The 23,387-nt window shown below is 37.4% G+C and overlaps 1 protein-coding gene across 4 annotated transcripts in view; it reads right to left on the bottom strand.

The window, feature by feature from the left end:
* dennd5a (DENN/MADD domain containing 5A) overlaps positions 1–23,387 on the bottom strand; it is a 126,576-nt gene that overhangs the window by 5,189 nt on the left and 98,000 nt on the right. For all 4 annotated transcript variants that reach the window (XM_051922348.1, XM_051922349.1, XM_028793752.2 and 1 more), the window contains 7 exons: positions 17,933–18,061; positions 16,972–17,093; positions 12,953–13,098; positions 12,222–12,340; positions 11,181–11,362; positions 6,698–6,780; positions 5,111–5,234 (listed from right to left, as the gene is read on the bottom strand). In XM_051922348.1, coding sequence (XP_051778308.1) covers positions 5,111–5,234; positions 6,698–6,780; positions 11,181–11,362; positions 12,222–12,340; positions 12,953–13,098; positions 16,972–17,093; positions 17,933–18,061 — 905 coding nt within the window. The remainder of the gene's footprint in view (positions 1–5,110; positions 5,235–6,697; positions 6,781–11,180; positions 11,363–12,221; positions 12,341–12,952; positions 13,099–16,971; positions 17,094–17,932; positions 18,062–23,387) is intronic.

The following is a 23,387-nucleotide window of genomic DNA, read 5'->3' as shown; positions in this document are numbered from 1 at the left end:
CATTTTCCAACCCTCTGAATCCGAACACAGGGTCACGGGGGTCTGCTGGAGCCAATTCCAGCCAACACAGGGCACAAGGCAGGGAACCAATCCTGGGCAGGGTGCCAACCCACCGCAGGACACACACAAACACACCCACACACCAAGCACACACTAGGGCCAATTTAGAATCGCCAATCCACCTAACCTGCATGTCTTTGGACTGTGGGAGGAAACCGGAGCGCCCGGAGGAAACCCACGCAGACACGGGGAGAACATGCAAACTCCACGCAGGGAGGACCCGGGAAGCGAACCCAGGTCCCCAGGTCTCCTAACTGCGAGGCAGCAGCGCTACCCACTGTGCCACCGTGCCGCCCTATTCCAAACTAGTAAGCTCAAATATTCTAATTTTTTCCCTCAAACAAATCCACAGTGGTTGTACCCAATCATGTAGCTATTCCTGTTGCAAGCGTGCTAGCAAAGATGTCTGTCAAAAAATCTTAGAAAAATGAATACAAAGGATCATCATTTTAATAGCGAATGGACATAAAGGTATGTCTTTATAAAGTTTTCATTTCAAAATGCTCAGTCGACCCGTCTGATCTGCAGTGAGACAGCTGCTACGATACGTTTTCGGGGTGAGGTGGCACTTTCATCAGAGACAGGACACTTTCACAAAATCACCACAGCCTGAAAAATCAAAGCCTGGAGAGCAAACTACAATCGCAGCCTGATCACGGACTCCTGAGCAACAGCTGCTTCCCTCCAGGCTACACGGATACTGGCTGAGCACAATGAAACTTTCACTGATGTGGAGGTACTAAAAATACATTTCAAACATTTATCGGAGACCTTGATAAAGGTAACATTACAAAATCTGTGAAACAGGTACCTCTGTCTGCCACAACCGCTGCATGTTGTGTTCATGTCTTGACAGAGGATGGATAGAAACATGGATATTAAAGACAGTGTATACCATAGATAGTTATGTAGCACCTTTTCTGTCTGTATATCTATCTAAGAGATAGACAGATATGAAAGGCATTATATTAGATAGATACAGTACACAGATCTTTAAAAATTATTCCATCATCCCAGAATTCCTGTCGATCAGCCTTTGCTGTGTTGTTTACAAGGTGCCTCACATGCAGGAAGTGGCCGGCCTTTATGATTGCCAGTGCCTAAGTACTAATTCAGAATTAGCTAACATACCTGCCAGAAGTGCTGCTGGAGACGGCATCCCATACCAATCAAATATGAACAATATCTTCTTTTGTCACATTTTAATTGTTACATTAATAACCATCAATCTTTGGCTTCAAAAACCCAACCAATGACACAGGTTTAATGTTTGCTCATTGATGCATTCTGTTCTAACAGCCACATTCACTACGAGACTCCGTGATTATGCACATCCATTAATGCAATTGAGATCATATCATCAGAGGGGTCTGCCATGTGCAGAAAATGAAATTAGTGGCTGGCCAGCTTAGATGTTTTGACACACTAAATTAAAACACTTTACTTTGGAATAAACATACGGAGCAGTTTGTTTTGCCACCTTTGTAGATAAGCCACATACACAGATAAACTGGTTAGAAAATGCATGGATAGCTGAACAGACAAGTGTAGTCATGTCGTTTGCAATAAGGAGATTGTGGGTTTGCTTCTCGGGTCCTCCCTGTGTGGAGAGTGCTTTGAGTAGTGAGAAAAGCGCTACAGTATATAAATGTAAAGAATTATTATTATGTCCATTAGATAGATAGATACATTCAGAGCATAAATGTAAAGCCTCCATTCCTTTATCAGGACTATGTATGGTGCTGAATGACAAACCTAACTCACTCATTCAAATGCATGGTTTAAGTTAAAAGCTTTCAAACCTCACAGCTGAGTGTCCCCATTATCAAGTTCTTAAAGCAAGCACATATAATGTATTTTTATTTCTGAACTAATTTCACAATGGAATAAATGTAGCAAATAATGAAAGCCTTCCCAGGCTGACAGAGCGGTAGGATTTTAACTGTATTAAGTAAGCCCATGTGGAACTTTTAATAGTAACAGGCGCAATCCCCACAATCGCTCAGTGAAATTGTGTAGCGATTACTTACCTCTTTCTGAAGTTTTAGACTCTGAAATAGAAGTGTTAAGTGTAAAGTGAATTTATTTAATTCAGGTATGAATTTTCTCTCATATATCTTGCTTGTCTTCTCACACTGAATTGAGCACCTGCCCTGTTCAAACTCTTAACATGTGCTTAATTTTATAGATTGTACATAATTTTAATATATCTGAAAAAATATTAGAGGATGGCCTGGGTGCAGAGAAAACTTGCATACAGGCCCAAATTGATGATCATGTCAATACACCCTCAGAGGTTCCTATTCACTCCTTAGCACCTTGTGAACCTCGGGTGAGGAATGTCTCGGACCACGTACAAATCGGGTTACGACCAAAAAGTTTGCCAAACTTTTGCATCTGTTCACGACCACACACTCAGGTGACGAACAAGCCAGTTTCACTTCCGGTTCGTACTACCTGATGATGTCTGCACGTGTTCAGTCTCTCCCTATGCAGTGTGAGAGTGAGAGAGAGAGTGAGAGTGAGAGTGAGAGTGAGAGCTGGCCGCATAAGGACGAGAAGGCAGTTAAAGAATGCACCGGACTTGTTTTTAAAGAGACTGATTCCAGCATTGTTTTAACGTCGTTGTATTTAATGAAGACTTTTTTCTATTGGATTTTAACCTCCACTTCACTTCTGTTTACAGCGATCGGTTCGTAGCGTGCATTGTTGCAATGTTACTTTTCTTGGTTGTTTATTAAATTACAGATTTTTCAAATGTTCATGTTTTTCCCTGTGCTTAAAACTCATTAAAAAAAAAAAAGTGTTTACAGCGAGCAGCTCATAAGGCTATAGTGTGAATTCTTGCAATGTTACTTTTCTCTGCTCAAGGTTTTCTCAGTGTTATTCAATGTTTTTACATTTAGTTTACTATTACACTGTGCAATCTATGGTATAATTAACTATTTTTGTGCTTAAAAATCTTTAAAAAAAATATATTTACATACAGTTCTTACGGTCTGGAATGGATTAATTGTATTTACATTCAATCCTATGGGGGAAATTACTTCGGGTCACGACGAAATTGGGTTACGACCAGAGTTTTAGAACGAATTACGGTCGTGACCCGAGGTTTCACTGTACCTGGACTTAGGCTGTGACATATGAACAAGACTAGATGAGCTGCTAATGTGTGTGATTACAGAACTTTTATCAAACATCACCAAACGCCATCTTAAACATTGATTACAGAACACAATGTTGCCTCTATGGAGTGAACTGTAATGGAGAATTGAGGAGGATGGTGTGTGTGATATGGCAGGCACTAAAGGGATTAGTTATGGGTCAGAAAAATCCATTTATCATGAAAACATTAAACATTTGTTCTGGTCGGTCTATGCTGGAGGCACTTCATTTCAGGAGTCAAAATGTAGCATCACCACATTAAATATTCTAAGAAGAACACTGAACTAATTAATTCATACTGGAATATGCTCATGAAGTGTTTTATATGTGGCGGTTAAACTTGAAAACATCACTGTGGTTCAGCATTCCTAGGAACACCTGCAACAATCTAAGCATGGCGATTCTCCTGCACCAAACAAGCTGAGTAAGTGTTGGCAAGATCACAAGCACAATTATTATGATGCTGATTATTGACTACATGCCTTAAACCACATCCATAAATGGTCAAAATTATGCAGATTTGTTTGATCAGGGAATTGCATTGAGGAAACCTGTCAGCCCACCTCCCTGGTGATTCATGACACCACACACACTGCATGAATTGGAACAACTGGTCTGCAAAACTGTGGAATGAAACTGATGCCAGACCTGGCCCATGTTCTCCAGTCTGAAGGGTGACCTATAAGGGCAACTACGCCAATGGTGAAGACGTCAAATCAGCTACTGCTACAGTAAGTGCTTACGCAGGCAAAATAAAAGTTTTATCTGAGTGACATTGAAAAGTTTTGTTTATGAAGATTATGTTGAAAATTCAAACTTGTTTGGTTTTCCTGTGACTTCTCTTAACAGGTCAGGCTTGAGACATTCTGATCACCCCTTGTATATTTAGGATTTTCACCCAAATAGTCATTCAGTATGCCTGCTCCTATTATACTTAACCTTGATCTTGAGCTAAACAAAGGAAAATTAACCCAAGAAAAATAACACATTTGTGTCTATGTGAAGCATTCACCAGTAAAAGCTACCAGACAAAAGCAAAGTCTTAAGGTAACATGTAATTGTATGTTGAAAGTTATAGCACAAGAAACTTAAATTACTTTTTTAAAACCAGAGTCTGTAAATGATGTACTGTAGTAATTTCTGCAGTGCTTGTGGGATATGCAAGACATCAAACAGGGAGCACTGCATAGCACAACTAATACTGCATTGTCTTTAAAAAAAAAAAAAATTTAATGTACATAACCAAAATGAAAAAGATGTATGATGCTTCTACAGTATTTAAGCTTCTTGATGGTGACATCATCTTACTCATCAATTATTACGCTTATCCTGTCATAAATAACATCACCAGTTCTACCTGTTCATTTATGCTTTTACCCACCTGATTTATTTCACTTCATCATTTTACACACTTTTGTCATGTCTCCTCTTACTCCACATGTATTTAAGATGAACAGATTCAACTCCTTTAGTCTTTTACCACAGCTTATTCACAGTAGTCCAAAAGTTAGACAATGTCCATAGAAGAGCTGTTTTATACTAATGTCGCATCTGTCCTACAAACTGGGGATGATTCCAGATATGGCCTCAAAAGTGTGACGCACAGCTTTACATTTTGACCTTTATGCCGCACAATATTAAGTTACAGTGCTGAACCTGACTTTTTCTTTGTCTTTTTTTCAGTCCTGGTTGTGGACACTGATCAATCAACTGAGACTTCGGTCTGCACATTTAATCACCTGGTTATTTTCATATTTATTAACAGAGAAGCAGGCACAGCAGTAACTTACACCTTTGGGGGACCTCGTATTTAACACTGGCAGGAGGGGCACACCATTATCATTTTTAGATCAGTCTTACTTTTTCATTTTTAGATTAGGCTTACCTAAAAAATCCCAAATAAAGACATTTTTGAAGAGCCGAGGAGATTTGAACCCATGCTGAAACACCTGCTCCAAAGCAGAGACCAAGCCATTTTCTCCACATAACAGCAGTGTCAAACTTCCTCTCTGGCAGAAATAAATAAAAATAAATAAACAAAAGACATCCTAGTTCTATGGTAATAGCATAAAAACTAACAATATTTATATTATGATACATTTCTATTTCAAAAAAGTAAAGATACGTCTTTTATGGTTTTGTAGACACAAAATGAAAAATAACTAGGTTGCTAGTAACATATGACTGGGGATTTACAGTTAAAAAAATGCTGTATTTCTCTTTAAAATGGTACCTTTTTCATATTTGGAGTGTTGCAGTGCATTTGCTACATAACTGAAAATTAAGCTCTGGGCTTGCTGTGGCGTCTCTGCCTCTCTGAATAAGAACAATCAGGCTTTGTGGTGCTTCTGTGCTCAAATGTGCTCAATAAATGCACAGCTTCTTTCTTAACAAGTGTGATGGATAGTTCAGTAAACCACCAGTGGTTATATGACTCACGTGTAGCACACTGCTACCACTCCTTATTAAAGTTCCTTCCTACATACGACATAAGGAAATAAAAACAAATATAGATCTATATAAAGATAAATATAAAGATCTATCTATCTATCTATTCTAATTCAATATGGCAAGAACCGTAGTCCATACAACAATGGACACAAGGTAATCAATCCAAAGGCACATTTAATCACACAGAGTCATCATTTAACCTAAATGGCACATCTTGGGGATGTAGGAGGAAGATGAGAGTCCTCTGAAATAACCAACACAAACACAGGGAGTACATGGAAAACCCATGAAAACAGTGGCCAAGATGGCATTTAACTAAACATGAAAGCAGTATCTGGTTATGAATTATTACTAAATACTATATAGTGAATGATGCATTATTAAATATATATATATATATATATATATATATATAGTTTACTGTCAAATAAATGTAAAGAGTACGCGACACGTGTTTCGCCCTCATTCTGGGCTCATCAGGTGTACAAACTTCACTGCACTCCCTCTCGGGAATCGAACCTCGGACGTCAGCGCCCTAACGTTGCGCCACGGCGTGTGGTTCGTTTATTTGACAGCATGTAGATCGGGGTAATTACATTCACGGCATTCGAAGTCTGTGTCACAATCTGATTGTATGGGTGGTTACCTACCAGGTAACGCTTGTGGTTGGCCAGCAATCTGCTAACATCCGCCACGGTGCCCTCGGTAGGTAACTGATGAGCCCAGAATGAGGGCGAAACACGTGTCGCGTACTCTTTACATTTATTTGACAGTAAACTATTTCAACCATTCTATGATGTGCTCCTCACAAACTGAGGGCACCGTGGCGGATGTTAGCAGATTGCTGGCCAACCACAAGCGTTACCTGGTAGGTAACCACCCATACAATCAGATTGTGACACAGACTTCGAATGCCGTGAATATATATATATATATATATATATATATATATATATATATATATATATATGCAATGAATAAGTGCTTTCCTTGCTATTTCATGACAGTTGGTTGATCTTACCTCTTTCTCTGGTTTGTGGAAGTGCTTCACTATGCCATTCATTGCTTCTCCAACACTCTCCTGTATCTGGCCAGTATTGAGCTCTAAAAGAAGAGGCATAAAAAATATGCAAAGCTTAATGTCACCCAAGTCTTTTAAACCGTGCAATCTGATTTAAAACAGATACACCTTCTAAACTGGAGTGAAGAGTGCAATATTACAAAACAGAAAAAAGATAAATCCAGCTGCTTACAGCAAATAACAAATGACTGTATCTACTGGAAGTGCCTTTTCTGCTTTTGAGGTGTACTGAGCGGACAGAAAAATATAAAGAAATTAAACAACTTAGTAGGATTCTTCTTTGGTGGTGGGGCTGTTCCTAAGTGCTTCCTATGCTATACAGGTATATACTAACATTCAAAAGTTTAGAATCATCCAGAAATTTTGATAAAAATTGGAGTCGGGATAAAAAGGAACCATTAAATTGATCTAAAAATACATCTAATGGCTATTACTGCTTGAAATTACTGATTTTTAATTTATTATTAACATATGACTGCAACACCCTTTGTCAGTAACCATTCTGTCAATGTCCTAATGGTTTAGCTTGTCTTAATTAATCATGTTTAAATGTTCATTGGTTAACCTTTGCAGTTGTTTTAACACAGCTGAAACATTCTGTTCTGTTCAAGAAAGCAAGGCCCCTGTCTTTCCTTGGGTTGTAACGTACAGCCACTCCTAAAGTTCAGTAAGTGACAAAATGAAACAACTTTCTCAAGAAATCATTTTAAGCATAATGGCTGCTTGCAACACTAATAATGTTTGCGTTTTATTTTTAAATCAATTCAATGGTACCTTGATAAAAAAAAGTGTCAGTTTCTACCAGAAACAATAAACTTTGCATGCCAGAGTAACTATACTGCAATCAGATTAGGTCAAATTCCTTTTGCTATGTCTTTGCCTTTAAACAATTTCCGATGTTGATGGATTGCAAACTCAACATGCTCAAGAAATAAAATTTTACAAAAAAAAAAAAAAAAGTTTTGTTAGCATTTACCTTAAATAAAAAAAAAAAAAAAAACAAGATCTGCTGCTTGTAGGTTATTTGGTTGAACCTCATCTTGCCGCAGTAGCAGGTCTGATTAAAATAATTGCCTGTTTCCTTTGTCATCATCTCTAATGGCATTTATTTGGCTGACACTTATATCCAAAGCTATTTACAACATTTGAAATAAAATTGGTTACTTTCCTTTGCTTTTTTCCAATTGGAACAGAGGCAGGTCACGTGACTTGCTTAGGGTCACACAGTGTGAGTAGCGAGATCTGAACCCACAACTTCAGAGTTTGTAGTCCAAAGCCTTAACCAATGGTCCACACTACTCATCTGGTTTTCCTTTTATTATCTTTAAAAGTCATTAGATTCAAGGGTAATTTTAATGTTGGCAATGTTTCCTTTAGCTGCCTCAGCTGTAAACCACAGTTCCACAACTAATGTGAAGTTGAACTTCTGGTATAACATAACTGTTTTTACCTGTTCTAATTGGCTGCTACTGTATATTGACACACATTGCCTAAATCAGGAAGGTGCACCTTAACACAAATATAGGAGTCTAATATGTTTATGTAGTTAATGAAAAACTAAGATTTCGTTTATTTTAGTTTTAGTCCAATGTCCTTTTTCCTTGACTGCCCATGGAATTGAAATGTCATTCTGTAAGTCCTGTGGGAATGCATGCCTCTATCCTGGAGCATCCGAGAAGACCAGGTCCAAATAAGATCAGCAAACTTGACAGAAGTTATACAGTCCTTGCCCTGCTTAAGTCATGTGGCCTGTCCTACCAACAGTCGTACCTGACATATGACATAAACTGACCATTAGTAAGTCGAAGGCCAGAATTCATCTGGTTTTATACACTGTAGATACATTTGCAAAGGTTAGCTGTTTGCCTGTCTCACTAAAAAATATTTGTTCTGGAAATTTCCTCACTCTTGGCTGATGAGTATTCCTCTCAGTTTCCACATCTGCCTTCATTATACTAAACATGACAGCATTACTTCACTGGCTACATTCAGTGCATCTTAGAACATCATCTGAACCAGAGACACTAAACATTTTACAATTTAATAAAAATAACATTTATTACTTCACATTGGAGTCCTCATGGGATACATGTGAGATAAATCACATGTGCCCCCAGCAACCAATGGCCATTTATATTACGAATTCATTAAAACAAAAGTAGTGCTGTTTTACTCTGCATTGGATGGCCGCATCACAACCCACTTGGGAGTGAAATCTCCCCAATGTCTGTAAGACGACAAACATTTAATATTCTATAGAGGTTATTGGGGTAGCAGGGTGACCCCAAGGAGCTGCTTGTTCTTCCCATGTCTGTGGGGGTTTCATGCAGTTTAGGAGGGTTGTCAATGCAAAATTGGCATGCTCGTGAGGTGTTCCTGCCTTAAACACTATGCTTGCTGGGATAGGCTCCAGCCCCCCACAACACTGCTTAGGGTTATGTAGGTTTAGAAGATGTCATGGCATATTAGTAGATGCTAGATATTATTGACCAATGAGATGTCAATTTGAAATGAAACTGCATACATTGTATTATTTTTCTTCTTGATGAAAAGTCATTTATTTTATATGCATGTTGGAAAAGGTATTTAACAAGTTCTTCTAAAAAAGTACATATCATTAAAAAGTCAAAAGCATAAATGTGTACTGTCAAATGTTAAAGTAACTAAATGAAGCAAACAGATTTTAAAATTAATATTTGCATACGAAGAAGAAACTGGAACATTTCAAATGCAGAGAACATATTTAATTTTTGACAAGTTACACATTAAAAGAGGACCGTTGCATGTCAGTGGCACTAGATTTGAAACTATACAGTATATCACAAATTATGTGCAACGGAGCATTGCTTTACAGCTACTAACATATTAATAAATCATACTTTTTTGCTTCTGCATACCTTATAATTGTGCAAGAATCCCAAATAACATGCAGACCTCAAGAAATTTTAATATCTGTCTATGTCTTAAGTTAGCAGCAACATGTCCATTCTATACCCACAGAAGAAAAATCGTGATTTTCATGGCAGACACCTTACATTTCACAACTCTGAATTACTCGTGTATATTACCAAACAGCGTATGGCATGAAGCAACGGAAAAAACAGAAATGAATGCAGTGAATATGAATACACACACCAGAAACTCCAACTTGGACACCCTGAGTACAGAACACAGATGTTAGGGCTGATACAGATGTGTGTGTGTTTATATCCGTATTGCTTTAGTCATTTTCATACTACATTTTGATGTGGTAGGAGGTGTGCCTTTTCCTCCATCGTTCGGCAAACTAGATTCATTTTGGCATTTATTTATCATTGGCAGTTTTTGCACATGACCAAGTATATTGTGTGTTACCTGGACTAGCGCAACCTCAAGTGCAAATGGGTAACACATAAAAGCTCTTAATACAGAAAAGCAAAGAAAACTAAATCCCAATGAAGACTGAGTGTTTATTCAAGAAACTCTACATAACAAAGGACTTATTATGCACTTATTATTTAATACAATAAGAAATTGTATACAGTATGCTTAGAAGTATATACAGTATACATAACAAGCATTCAAGTTACATACATAAATAAAAGCACATAAGTGTACAAGTTACTCTATTTATTCATTTCTCAGCCTTACTTTATGCTTCCAGTTGTAAACACTGTGCACCAATCCAATAGCACAGCCTTCTTATTCAAGGACAGCTGGTATAGTCTTAAGGTAACATTCCTCCCAAAAATGATATTTTCTTTACATGTCACTTATCCCATGTGTTTAGTGGTAATAACTGAGAAAAATGTTTAACCTCATGCTTTCATGGAGAATGAAAAGTTTATAACAGAATATAAGCCAATGGTAACCAATGCTGTACAACTGAGCTATTCAAATGGCGGCCCGCAGACCACATGCAGCCCTGAAGCAACCTGTGAGTGGCTGAACCTGTGGTCCTGCAGTGGTCTGCAAGGCTCCAGACGGCAAACTAAAATGGTCTGAAATGTAACCAAAAATAGGCTTTGGCGATTATCATTTCTACTTAGTTTGCCAGTTGAGAATGAAGTAGAATCAAAACTTTAAACTGATTATATTGTAATAGATGCAAAAGGACATTTTTTAAAAATTGTTGAGCGTATGTGCCGTTAACATGTGTCGGTACGGGCTCCGCAGTCCACCACAGGGCCCAATCTGAAATGGCCAGTAAGTTTAACCAGTGTGTGCTTCAGGATGAGGGAAAAAAAAACCAGAAAGATTTGGAAAGAACATGCAAAATGCAAATGGACAACAGTCAGGCACAGGGTCTGAGTGCAGAATAACCTTCTTACCAACGTGCTGCCCCAAGCAAACAGTGTGTGCTAGAAGGATGTGTTACCTGCCCAGTCCTTAAATGAAATCGGCAAGAAAGGTTAACTGACAAATACAATCACTGTTTACTCACTTGGTTTACTGTTCGGCGATATGGTAACAAATCTCCTCATCATACTAGGAGACTGCTGCATGGGCGGTGTTCTGCACAATCGCTCGTCACTTTCCATGTTGGGTGTTACAAGTTCTCCTACTAGGATACGTTCTAAACTACCATCATCCACTCCCTTTCCTAGCCAACGTCCACAGGGAAACCTTGTGCCAAACAAAAAGGTATTGTTAGAGGAATTCAGTTATAAGTAAACAGATTAAGTTAATTATTCCATCTTGCATTGAGATACTGACGTAGGACAACAACAACAACATTTATTTATATAGAACATTTTCATACAAATAATGTAGCTCAAAGTGCTTAAACAGACATGAATCTTTACTCTGTAAATTATTATGAAACATTTAAAAGCAAATACTGGCCTCATACTACTGTACACATACTTGTACAGTACACTTGTACACTTACTTTAAAGTGAAACACAGAAAAGTATAGGCAAGTGGCAAGCCAAACAAATGACTCGGGAAGATTGCATTTTTTGTTCAGACTGACAAATTAGAAGCATTGCAGATCAAGACTAATGCTGCATAGAAACAGCATGAAATTAGGAGCAAAAGTAATTTACAGAACATAATGTCATAAATTGGCCCCTAGCGAACAAGACAAAGAAAAGAACTTCTTGTATTCTAATCTGTTGGTGTCAAGTGGTCTGAACCAAAGGCACTTTGTTTAGATGTTTAATACCTCGGTCTCCTTTTTAGCCACAGTTAAAAGAATGTAGATAGTATAATTTGAGCCACAGCACACTTTCCATGTACAGTGCAGTATATTTATGTCCTTTTCCTTTTTCTGTGATTTAGTTGTGTTTTTATGTTCTAGATTATGATTTTGCAAATGTGTTAGGATAGGTAAGTGACTTAGGCTAGGGTGTGTTTCGACTTACACCAAAATTCGGGTTACATCACTGTTGTAGGAACGGAACTGTGTCGTAACCCGAGGACCCCCTGTACTTTGTTTTGCATATTTTCCAAATAAGGCTTACACAAAGCAAATCACACTCACTTGTATGCATGACCAGTTATCTCGTTTCTGACGATGACGAATTCAACCAACCACTTTGCATACAGTCCTGAGTTATCATGACCAATCTGGACAGTTGTCAGTTTCCCAAGATTTTGACACTGAAAGTCCAAAAATTAGACACAAAGAAAAGATTAGTCTGCAATGATAGTTCAGTCTCTTTCATAATGAACGTTTAATTAACAAGCTCTTTAAGGTGCTAAACAACGCACTAGTAAAGCGTCGTCTGGAGTAAAGTGTGCACTTTTGGGTCTCCTTGTAAGAACAAAGATGTAGCAGCATTAGAGAAAGTCCAAAGAAGATCAACTAGTTTGACTCCCGTACTAAGAGGTTTGAGATATGAGGAGAAATTGAAGGAACTGAACCTTTCCAAGTTTAGAGCAAAACTCCCAAATCAAACCAAGGTGATTTCTTCAGAAAAATGACTTGCAGTGGTTTTGTCTTGAAATGTTTGATTATTGAAGAACAATCAGAAAGATGTCAACTTTTAAACTGAACATAAATACTTTTCAAATAAGAAAAACACAAAAAGAAGCCATGACAATCAAAGTGAAAAAAAAATCCACATTTCCTCTGTGTCGGGGTCACCTTACAAAGGCTCAGATTTCTGAATACGCTTCAGCCACAAATTTTAACATTATCTTTTTTTCCCTGCAAAAATCACAGATTTATTCTTTATTGTAGACATCATCCTAACAGAGGATATAACTCACCTCAAAGGTCATTTCAAGAATGTTTTTAGGAATTTGTAAGACTCCTGTGTCAGACATCTCTCCAGATATACAAATCCATGGGTTGGCTGTAAACATGGAGCCCCCCAGTTTTTTGCTGGGGATAATTAGTACATGATAAGGAATCACTAGAAATAAAATCAAAACAGAACACCATTAGCTTTAAGAAATAAATGTATGTTAAAGGCAAGTATAGCTTCTGAAAAGGTCTGACAGAATAATTGAAAGGTAAAGAGGCACCAGAAGATGGGAAATGTGTGAGATCAACAGAATTCTTCCCGTGTGGAGGGGCAAAATATAAAAATGAAGGAAAAAAAATAAATTGGGACCTTCATGAACAAAATTCAGAAAAGAAAACAAAACACTTCACTGTGAATGAGTCATCACATGTACATTTGGATCTACTTCCCACCAATCAAGATGTTAATCTCTGTAGTAGTTGATTATTTGTCTGTGGTGTCCATGATGTTTTCTGGAAAGGACCTTTGCTAAGACAGAGATTCATATAAAATGTTGCTGCTGATGTATTAGACCTTTAGATGAATTACATGGTGAGACACCCCAGCAGTAAAATATGCAGTGATGTATCTAGACAGTCAATCATGTAGCTTCTAAAAATTACAAATCATTAATTTAACAACATTGTATAAAAATCTGGGTGCAGATATTAAAATGTTGTTGATGCTCTTGAATGCCATTTAAGAAAAAGGAACATGGCTTAATATCATAAAATAAAAAGATTATTCACTACAAGTAAAGGCTGAAAAAAAACAACTTGGAACAGCCTGGCCTGAGAGATACTGAATGGAGACCCTTCAATTTCTTAAGAGCTTAAACTTAAGTAGTCCAAAGCTGTTCTTTAAGGAGACGGGGAAAGACGTCAAGAGTAAACTGGGAAAGGAACAAGAAAATGGATAACTATGAGCTTTGCTCGCCTTGTCCACATGGGCTTTGGGGGGCAGGGAGAACTTTGAAAAATTTACAGTTACACACAAAAACTAACATGTACCGTTTTTATAATCCCAAAGCCAGTCTGTTATTCCTACAATAACAGGCAGTATAACCAGAATAGTCTACTTTTACCTTGTCATCTTTTGGTCTCAACTCAACCTAAATGTAGCTTATTATTTTAAATACTAGTCATTTAGCCCGTTAAAATAACGGGCGCTAGAACAGTTGTGTATAAACATTAGTAGGAACAGTCTATATTAAATGGCAAGGGACTTTGACCTCATTCTTTTTGTTGGTCGTATTTTTCTTTCTTTCAGCCTTTCTTTTGTTGATGTTTACTTGCTGAGCTGACCGTTCTTCGTGGGCTGCCGCCATGTATTGTGTGTCTTTAATTTTCTGTGACAGTAATACTGTCTTGTACGGCTCTATTCAATAAGGGCGCGTAGATAATTTAGTTCAAATGGCTGTGGAATATGTGAAGAGCAACAGGTGCAGATCTTTATTTACATGCGCCTTTATTCGCTGTGCCCAATTGAGGTCATCCTTTTGAGGCTCGCCTTTTTGTGCGCGCCCTTATTGAAGGATGCCTGTGCGCGCCCTTATTGAAGGATACCGTCTTGTACGTCCGCTGGCTTGTACGTCCATAATATACATCCATAATATACCTTTAATTTTCTCTGGCGGTAATACAGGCGTGCACATCGGTAATATGCCTTTAATCTCCTCTGACAGTAATACTGGCTTGTATGTGGCTGTAATATGCGTCACTCTATGGTGTACCTTTAATTTCCTCTCGCAGTAATACTGGTTTGTATTTCCGTAAAACGCCTCTAACTTTCTCTGACAGTGATATCGCGCATCGCACCGTGCCCCGCGCATGCGCACTTCACCAGAAGACACCCACACACGAACTATGTCAGAATATAAGCCAATCAAAACACTGATGTAAACGTTCCAACCAACCAACAGACAGACATGCTGAAATATATATATAGATATTATAAATATCAGTTTCTGATAATAGGTTTTATCCCCACCTTCAGCTGGACACATCACACATAATACAGCACTATGTGACTAAACACTAAAATAACATAATAATTATAATAAGTTTTACTTCTGTAGTGCCTTTCATACACTCAAGGACACTTTACAATTCAATAAACACATTAACAAGACAATACAAATTACATACAAGAAAATGAATAATACTCATTGAAGAGATGTGCTTTTAACAGGAGTTTGAAATGAATAATAGATTTTTCCTCACAAAGGCTGAGAGGATGAGCATTCCAAATTTTAGGGGCTATCACACTGAAAGCTCTGCCACCCATAGTTACTAACCTTTATTTAGGTACAGTGAGTACCTTAACATCCGATGATCTTAATGCATGAGCAGGAGTGTAAGGAAGCAGCAGCTCAGACAGATAATGAGGGACTAACCCATGAAGGGCTTTAAAGGTAAGAAGAATACTTTTATATTTGATTCTTGAAAAGACTGGTAACCAATGCAAATCACAAAGGACAGGAGTGATGTGAGCAGATTTTTTAGTGTGAGTAAGTAGACAAGCAGCAGTATTCTGAACATATTGTAATCTATTGATATATTTAGTGGAGAGCCCATTAAACAATTGCAATGCAAAAGTAATGCATTGCAATAGTCCAGACGGGTAGTGATGAAAGCATGAATGAGTGTTTCAGTATTCTTCACACTGAGGAAAGAATGCAGATGAGCAATGTTGTGAAGATGAAGAAAAGCTGTCTGTAGTATTGAGCTTATCTGTGGTTGAAAAGTAAGCAGCTGATCAAAGATGACACCCATCTTGCTGTGGGTTCAACAAGGATCCCATCAATGTCAATTTTTAGCCCACGAAGGGTAGAGAGGACAGATTTAGTACCAACTAATAAGATTTCTATTTTATCAGGATTAAGTCGTAAAAAATTATCTGTCATCCAAAGATTGATTTCCCGAATGCAATCTGTCAGTGCAACAGGTGAAGATGTTGCAGTTGCATCAACACTTATATAAAGTTGTGTGTCACTGGCATAGCAGTGGAAGCTTAGACCATACCGACGAATAATCTTACCTAATGGGAGCATATAGATGTTAAAGAGAATTGGACCTAGAACAGACCCTTGAGGGATACCTTGTGTGAGTGAAGTGGTGGCAGATTTGTGTTCCCTAATGAAGACGTAATACTGGCGATCACTGCGGTATGATGTGAACCAAGAATGAGCAGCACCAGAGGTTCTTTGTTTTCCTTTTAAATAAACACATGGTAGGATGGCACCAGCAAAATAAAGCATCTAACTACATGAATATTTCACTGCATATAAAACAAAAACATAATGGGAAAAAAATACCAGCTCCCCTTCACCATATATTCACTAAAAGTTTTTTCCAAACAGTAGTACAGATTTAAATTTTGTACCTCTAGTTTTCCCACATGGAGTCCGATTATTTGCAGGATACTTCCTTCAAGTTATGGTAGAATATGAATGTGCAACATATGAGAACATTGTATATAAGATACATTTTCCTCTTTAAGTCAGTGCTTTATAATATTTTGAGTTTGTGAGATGGCTAACTGTGACATGTATGATGCCAGTTTATTTCACAGTAACAACTGCATCACAGAATATAGGGCATGTCTGTCCTTCACTTCAAGGAAATTAGCAGCAGTGCTGGAAATATCCTGGAGTGCTGATGCTAAGGCAAGGTCTTAAGTGTTGGTATAGGCAAAGTGAGAGAAGTGACTGGAAAACTTCACATTCAACCTGAGAGGCCCTCAAGGTATCAGCCAAGCTTCCAAATGTTAATGAAAATGCCTTCCACCGGAGCTACAATGGCACTCTTATATAAGAGACCTTATAAATACACAAGCAGTGATTCAAATGGACTCTACCATCTCAATCTAGAAAAGTCTAACAAATCTATTTTGGCAGATTTTTTGTCATTTTAACATGAAACACCTTTTTATTTTCATCTTAATTTATTATGCACAGCAACAATTCACTTGGTAAATAATGCCTGGGATGACAATACTTACATACTGTAGTGAAAACATTTGTGAAGCAAAAGTAATCCACAGCATTGAAGGAGAGAAGATGGTATAGGAATTGTTCTTTCTCATCATCACAACGCAAAAAAGCGTAACGTTTATATAGTTTTCTAAAAGGCAAACAACAAAGTGACTTTTTTCACACCATTTTTGATCAAACAGTATTATACTGTATATTATGTGCTCTAAAACAGGTCAAAATGGAAGATTTCATTTTTTTATTGCTGCCTCCATGCACTCAACCAGTATTACTAGTGCCGGGCAAGTGAAGGTGGTGCTCAACTTAAACTGTCATCTACTGCACCCACAGTACCAAAGCTGCAAACTTTTGTTCTGTTTCATACTAGCATTTCATCAAAGCAAGTTAGATATTTTCCAAGGACATTTAGAGCTCTGTGCTCCAAGTCCACTTTGCAGCAGTTAACTCAAACTAGGGTTACAATTCATACATTTCATCTCTTGAGCAGATAAGGTCTCAGTGACCACATGTCACTCTATCTTTACACAATTTTTCTAGTTTCTTCTGGGAAGTTCCCAGATGCCCCCATGCTGAGCAAGTTAATCCACTTATTCCGCTGTATTATGTTACTCTGTATTTATAAGTTAACAAAACCTGCTTTATACCACCTGTACTTCATGTTGGTCTGATGTTTACAAGAAAACGTACTCTATAATTGTAAATTACAAAATGCTATTATATTCATATTAAAAAATGTGTTTACTGAATGTCTGTGAATTGATGATATAGCCAGTTTTATGGATTCTTCTCACAAGTAGGACATAGAGCATGTTAGAACAAGTAAGAGAAAGAACAAAACTAGGCTACTCAAAAAGAAACATAATGTATTTAATGAATGTATTGTTAGTGTATTTAACAATCATGAATGAAAAGTGAAAATGCTGACCTTCTAAACATATGCAACTGATCAATTCAAATGTGCTTTCTTACTTGGTTAGCTCATGGTCAGACAGCAGCTGCTTCAGGTGCCTAGAAAGCAGTTTTTTCTCCATTGACAGTCGCACCCAAGCCCTGGCCTTCCCAACATCAGTTTTGATCTCACTGATATTCTGAATATGTCTAAAAAGTAAAAAGCATAAGTTATTCAAGTAAAATTTCATATCACTCACACAAACTCTATCAACTAAGCCAAATAAAAGTTTTGTCTATTACGATATCATGATATAAAAACTTTAATACAAAAAGTAAAATGCCTTACATATTATAATTATTCACCCAATTCTATACTATTATAATTTCATTATGTAGACTAGAAACTTAAATGTTATAAATTCAAAGTATTATTTTTAAACTTCACACAGCAGCAATAAGTCATTACACGTTTATCTTAATACCTGTGCAATCAAACAGTCAAGCTCTTTTGATTTCCCTGTTTATTTGTTTAAAGAGCTGATAGAAAATGGTTTAGCTCATATTGCAGAATATCTGGCCAGCCACAGAGTGCTCAACAGCAAAGAGAATTCTGGGAGAATTAAACAGACTGAGCACCAAGGACAAAACCCTAACCAGTAAACCATACAATGGTAAGTAACAGTCAATGGTGTATTCACTAGGTGGCAGCATTCCCGTGATGTCTGTATGCATATCAGGAAAAAGACAAAAGTCTATTTAAACAACTTCGGACATGAGCTCTGCTGCATCTTTATACACAAGGCTTCTGACCACATCACCACTGCCACCATGAAGAGCAAAGGCAGTGCTATGCATTAACCTCTCAGTCAAGATGAATGATAAAAGACCACTCTCAGTCAGAACTCCCCAGCCACATGAGAGTACCACGGAAGATTTTTGCCAGCTATGGTCAGAGATGAGCAAGACCCAGAAATAAGAACTGTTCTGAGATCATGTCTCTAGTGTACTCAAATCTAGGCAGGTCTCTTTCTGAACCATGTTTCCTCCAACCTTAATGATACATGAGGTGGCTTTCTACATTCACAATGGTCATAGAAAAAGAAAAACTTCAATGAATGGTATTTGGTGTACGGGACTGTTATAGCTCCAGAACTATAAATTTAGACAGCAACCAAAATAGATCTTAAAGGTGAGAATAATAATAAAAACAAAAATTCTACTAGATTCTGGTCTCACAAGCCTCACGTCATAGCAGTGTTTCTCATACTTTTCGTATTGCAACCCACTCTTTCTCATAAAAGTGTCTTTGCAACCCACCAATAGTGGAAGTCCTCACTGGAGTGGGGTGGTGGAGGCCCCCCATGGTCAATCAAGCAGAATTGTCAGATCTGGGTTGGGGGAGGTGTCCCTCATCATTTTCAGAGCTAGTTCCCCTTGGTGAATGATTAGAATCAGTACAGGTTTTATTCCCACTTGGTGAATAGAGTACAAGTGTCAGAATGCAGTCCCCCCCCTTTGGTGAACTGAGGACAAGCATTGGAGCAGTGTCATTTTTCCTACTAGGTTTTTTTTTTGGTAGTTTTTCCTTGTCTTCTTAGAGAGTCAAGGCTGGGGGGCTGTCAAGAGGCAGGGCCTGTTAAAGCCCATTGCGGCACTTCCTGTGTGATTTTGGGCTATACAAAAATAAACTGTATTGTATTGTATTGTATTGTATTGTAGCAGTGGCCCACCTCAACCCACTACACGACCCACTACCAATATAAACAATAGGAAATTGTAAACCATGCCTGTGACCCACTGCGCTATAACATATAAGCCATAGAGAGCCTTTTGTGGTTCTTGATGATTTCAACTGTGATCTTCATGGTAAATAACCATTGTATACTTTCAAATTCATGCAAACAGCATACATGCTGTGATTTGTAATGTCTGTAGCAACAAGCAAGACAAGCAGAACCATACCATCTGAGAAAACTAGCCATCCATCATCACAGTGTACTTCAAATATAAATGTTATATATTTTGGCTTCCTTAGGAAGCCTTACTACCACAGATATGCATCTGTTCCAGTTGGGACCTCTGTCCATTTCTCCTCTACATATTGACAGTCGCAAAAGTTATCCAGTGAATCAAGCATTGGTTAACAGCAGAATGGCAGATGTTAGCCTGTAGGAACTGCAGACATGATTTTCAAGGACAACCATACAGTTGGCTGTTTAGGTAAGAGATCTACAATGTTGCCAATCATGCCCACCTTAAAGGTATACACAGGCCTAGGAGTTCAAACATACAGTGTATTACTTTAATGCCTTAATGTAGTTGAGTGTAACACACAATAGTGTGGGCTCTGGACACTCTCACATGGCCACTGAGGAATGATGTGGTTATTGAAAGTGGTGTAAGGGATGCAATGACTTGCATAATTTGACATGAATTATACATGTAGGCTTTAGGCCACTCTGTGTCTCACTAAACCTCTCTTAAAAAAGATCTTTTTTTTTTTCTTTTCAATATTTGCTTTTTGTGTGTCTGGGGTCAGGGCTGCCATTCAACATAGCAGTTTCCTCAAGTCAGTTTCTGAAAGAGTTAATGTTTATTTACATGGGCTGTACAAAGTGACGATACACCTTCACTTAATCCGTGTTGTTCTTTTTTGTCTGTTGTGCTCTTGTGCGTGGCATGTGATTTCTCATGTTAGATCACCTGGTTTGCCTTTTCTATTAATTACAATGAAACTCTCCATTTTAATACTTTCTTGTTTATTATCATGGCACCAGAGGGTGGTTAACATGCTGCATGATGGTCAAAAATGCAATTAAAAACTTAATTATTAAAGAACTTAAGAGCTTGCAGTTACCCTGTGTATACTGAAAATACTACTGAAAATGAACACAAGTAACACAAAATAAATTATAGCCAGAAAAAAAACATTGTTATTTATCTTATTTCTTTCTGTTTTAGATTGAATTAAAAAGCAATAAAACCATAGTAATAGTACAAAAATCAGCATCTGGGAATCAAAAATAAAGAAATTTGCACATTGCTTGTTTTTTGAATTATACTTAATCGTTTATTTAATAAGCAAATTATTATTTTTTAATTTTAGGAAAGATGCACACTGTGGCATTCAAGTCACTGTCATTTGCAGTCTAATTATTGGTAGGAAAAACACATCATGTTCAACGATTCAATTAATAAATCTTAAATATGATTTAATGATATGCTCATTTCACCAATCTGTAAAATAACAATTAAATATTGTCATCAAAATGAATTTGTTTGTGCAGTAATGCTAACTGTGAAATAGCAAATTTATTTCCAGGTTATTATTCTGACCTGCTTCTTGACTACTGCAGTCATTAAAAATAAATTCCAAATACTGGTCTGGATGTGAACTTTACAAAACTTACAATGAGAAGTTAGTCTGGCCTCGCCAAATTTCTTTAAGGTGGTGTTGTCACACTTCTCTCCCCAAAACTCTGTGTTCCTGCAAACTAAAGCAGCACATGAAGTCAGGACTTCATGTCACTTGGGGACAGGCAACTTCAGTCCAACAGGCTCATTCACCTACCCAGCCCATCCATCTGAACCCACTTTTCCATTAGAGTTAGTGCAGTCAACTCAGTTTTCACCACCCATGTGACACGACAGGCATAACCAGGTATGGAATGGCGGGGAGCCCGAGAAAAAGCAAACAAGGAGTGTGCACAGATGTCACTTGTGACATCTTAGTGGGAATTTATATTAACAACGAGGAATATTCTAGGAAGAGGGTACTGTAACATACATATAAACTTGGTGACTAAATAAAAATATTCAAGTGCATAAATATCATCAGCACTCCTAATAAGTTACTAGGTTGAAGTGAAGACCTTGTCCAAGAAAGTACACTGCAAGCATACATTTTTAATTCTTTATGTTAATATCTATAATATTATGCTTATGCAGTTACTCTCTCCCAGATGCAAGAATAAATACAAAGCATTAACTTTGTGTCAGGTGGATATCTGTGGAGGAGGACAGCAGGCCTGGTGTGAATGTGGGCATAAATGTGCGCTGCCCTGCAGCAGATCAGTGTCCCATCCAGGATTGGTTCCTAACTTGTACACAATGCTGATAACATCGAACCATGAATTAGACAAACAGGTTTACAGTATATTGTAAATGAATGGGTAGATGCTTTAGATAAAGGACTATTGGCCAAAACTTAGATTTGGCAAACAGCAACTGGTAGTACCCAGGTTGGAGGTCTGTCAAAAATCAATCTGCCAAGCATCAACTTTAAATCTGCTGTTGATTTATTTATGAAGCATGTCATGAATCCACACTTTCAATTTGTATGTCTTTTCCAAGTCTATGTAGTGCATCTTTGACACTTAAAAGTACGGTACAATGATATTAAATATTTACCCAAGGTCACTCAGCTACAACACAGCTCAACATTTTTCTTCGAGATATTTTGATTCTGATATACATGTATTGTACTTTGTTTGGTATGACTATAATGAAATGTGATCAACTACTGGAAGATTACATCTTTAATAAATAAGCTTAGATTAATTAGTGGCTTCTTAGATAGCAGTAACACACTGTGTAAATAAGAAATGTAAATGTCACAAGTGACTCATCAATTTCTGCTCTAATTAGCGCTAGTGGCACAGGCTCCAGATCAATGCCTCGTCCGTGGGCTCTGAGGCTGCGATTCAAAGATCTAGCTTTACAGCAGTGAATTAACTAATGAATATTTCACACATGAATACTTTTTTATATAACCGTTTCACCCATTTTTACTTGGATTTGTAAGTTTGTGCCTTGTACTTCCTAAGGTACCCCCCCCCCCCACCACCATAATGATTAAAAACCTCAATTTAATAAAAGTATGCAACACTTTTGTACACAATTTATTTCTTCTCCAGTTTTCATGATGTACTTTATTATCTTAAAAATGCTTTAAATTATTGTAAAAAGCAGCTGAATTGGCTAAATATTTTTTAATACATGAAAAAAATGGTAGCACTACTTTGAATTAATATACTGTATTCCTTAAAATTTTTAACTGTACTTGTATTTATTTGGACACAAAAACATTCTAGCAAAACACTGCATAGATGAGAGTAAGATGTGCTTCATAAAGAATCCAGAAAAAACCTAGCATTCAACTCCCACCCGAAATAGAGCATATAAACAGAGAGTGCCATCTAAAACAGATTGCAAAATTGCCATGGTATAAAAAAAGTTAAGTACAAGTCCAGTGTGTTTACACATACAGTATATTAATAAGTTCTTGTCAAGTTCTGAAGATGTTCTGAACAGATCCTAAAAAAGAGATTTGATTTTTTCCAGTTTCAAATAATAGAGAACTTCCCACTTAGTTATAGCAGGCTGATTTAGGGTATTCCAGTTGAGCAAAAGAAGACTCATGCAAGTAATGCGTACAAGAAATAACAAGCGAATTCTTCACAGCACAATTTTATCCCATTTGTTATTACTCCAAATACTGTTGTTAAGATATTAGGAGTGACTTTAAATGCAA

This window comes from Erpetoichthys calabaricus, chromosome 2, assembly GCF_900747795.2.
Source record: "Erpetoichthys calabaricus chromosome 2, fErpCal1.3, whole genome shotgun sequence".
Classification (NCBI taxonomy): domain Eukaryota; kingdom Metazoa; phylum Chordata; class Cladistia; order Polypteriformes; family Polypteridae; genus Erpetoichthys; species Erpetoichthys calabaricus.
The sequence above is the reverse complement of the archived record's forward strand: the minus strand, read 5'-3'. Positions and strand labels throughout refer to the sequence as shown.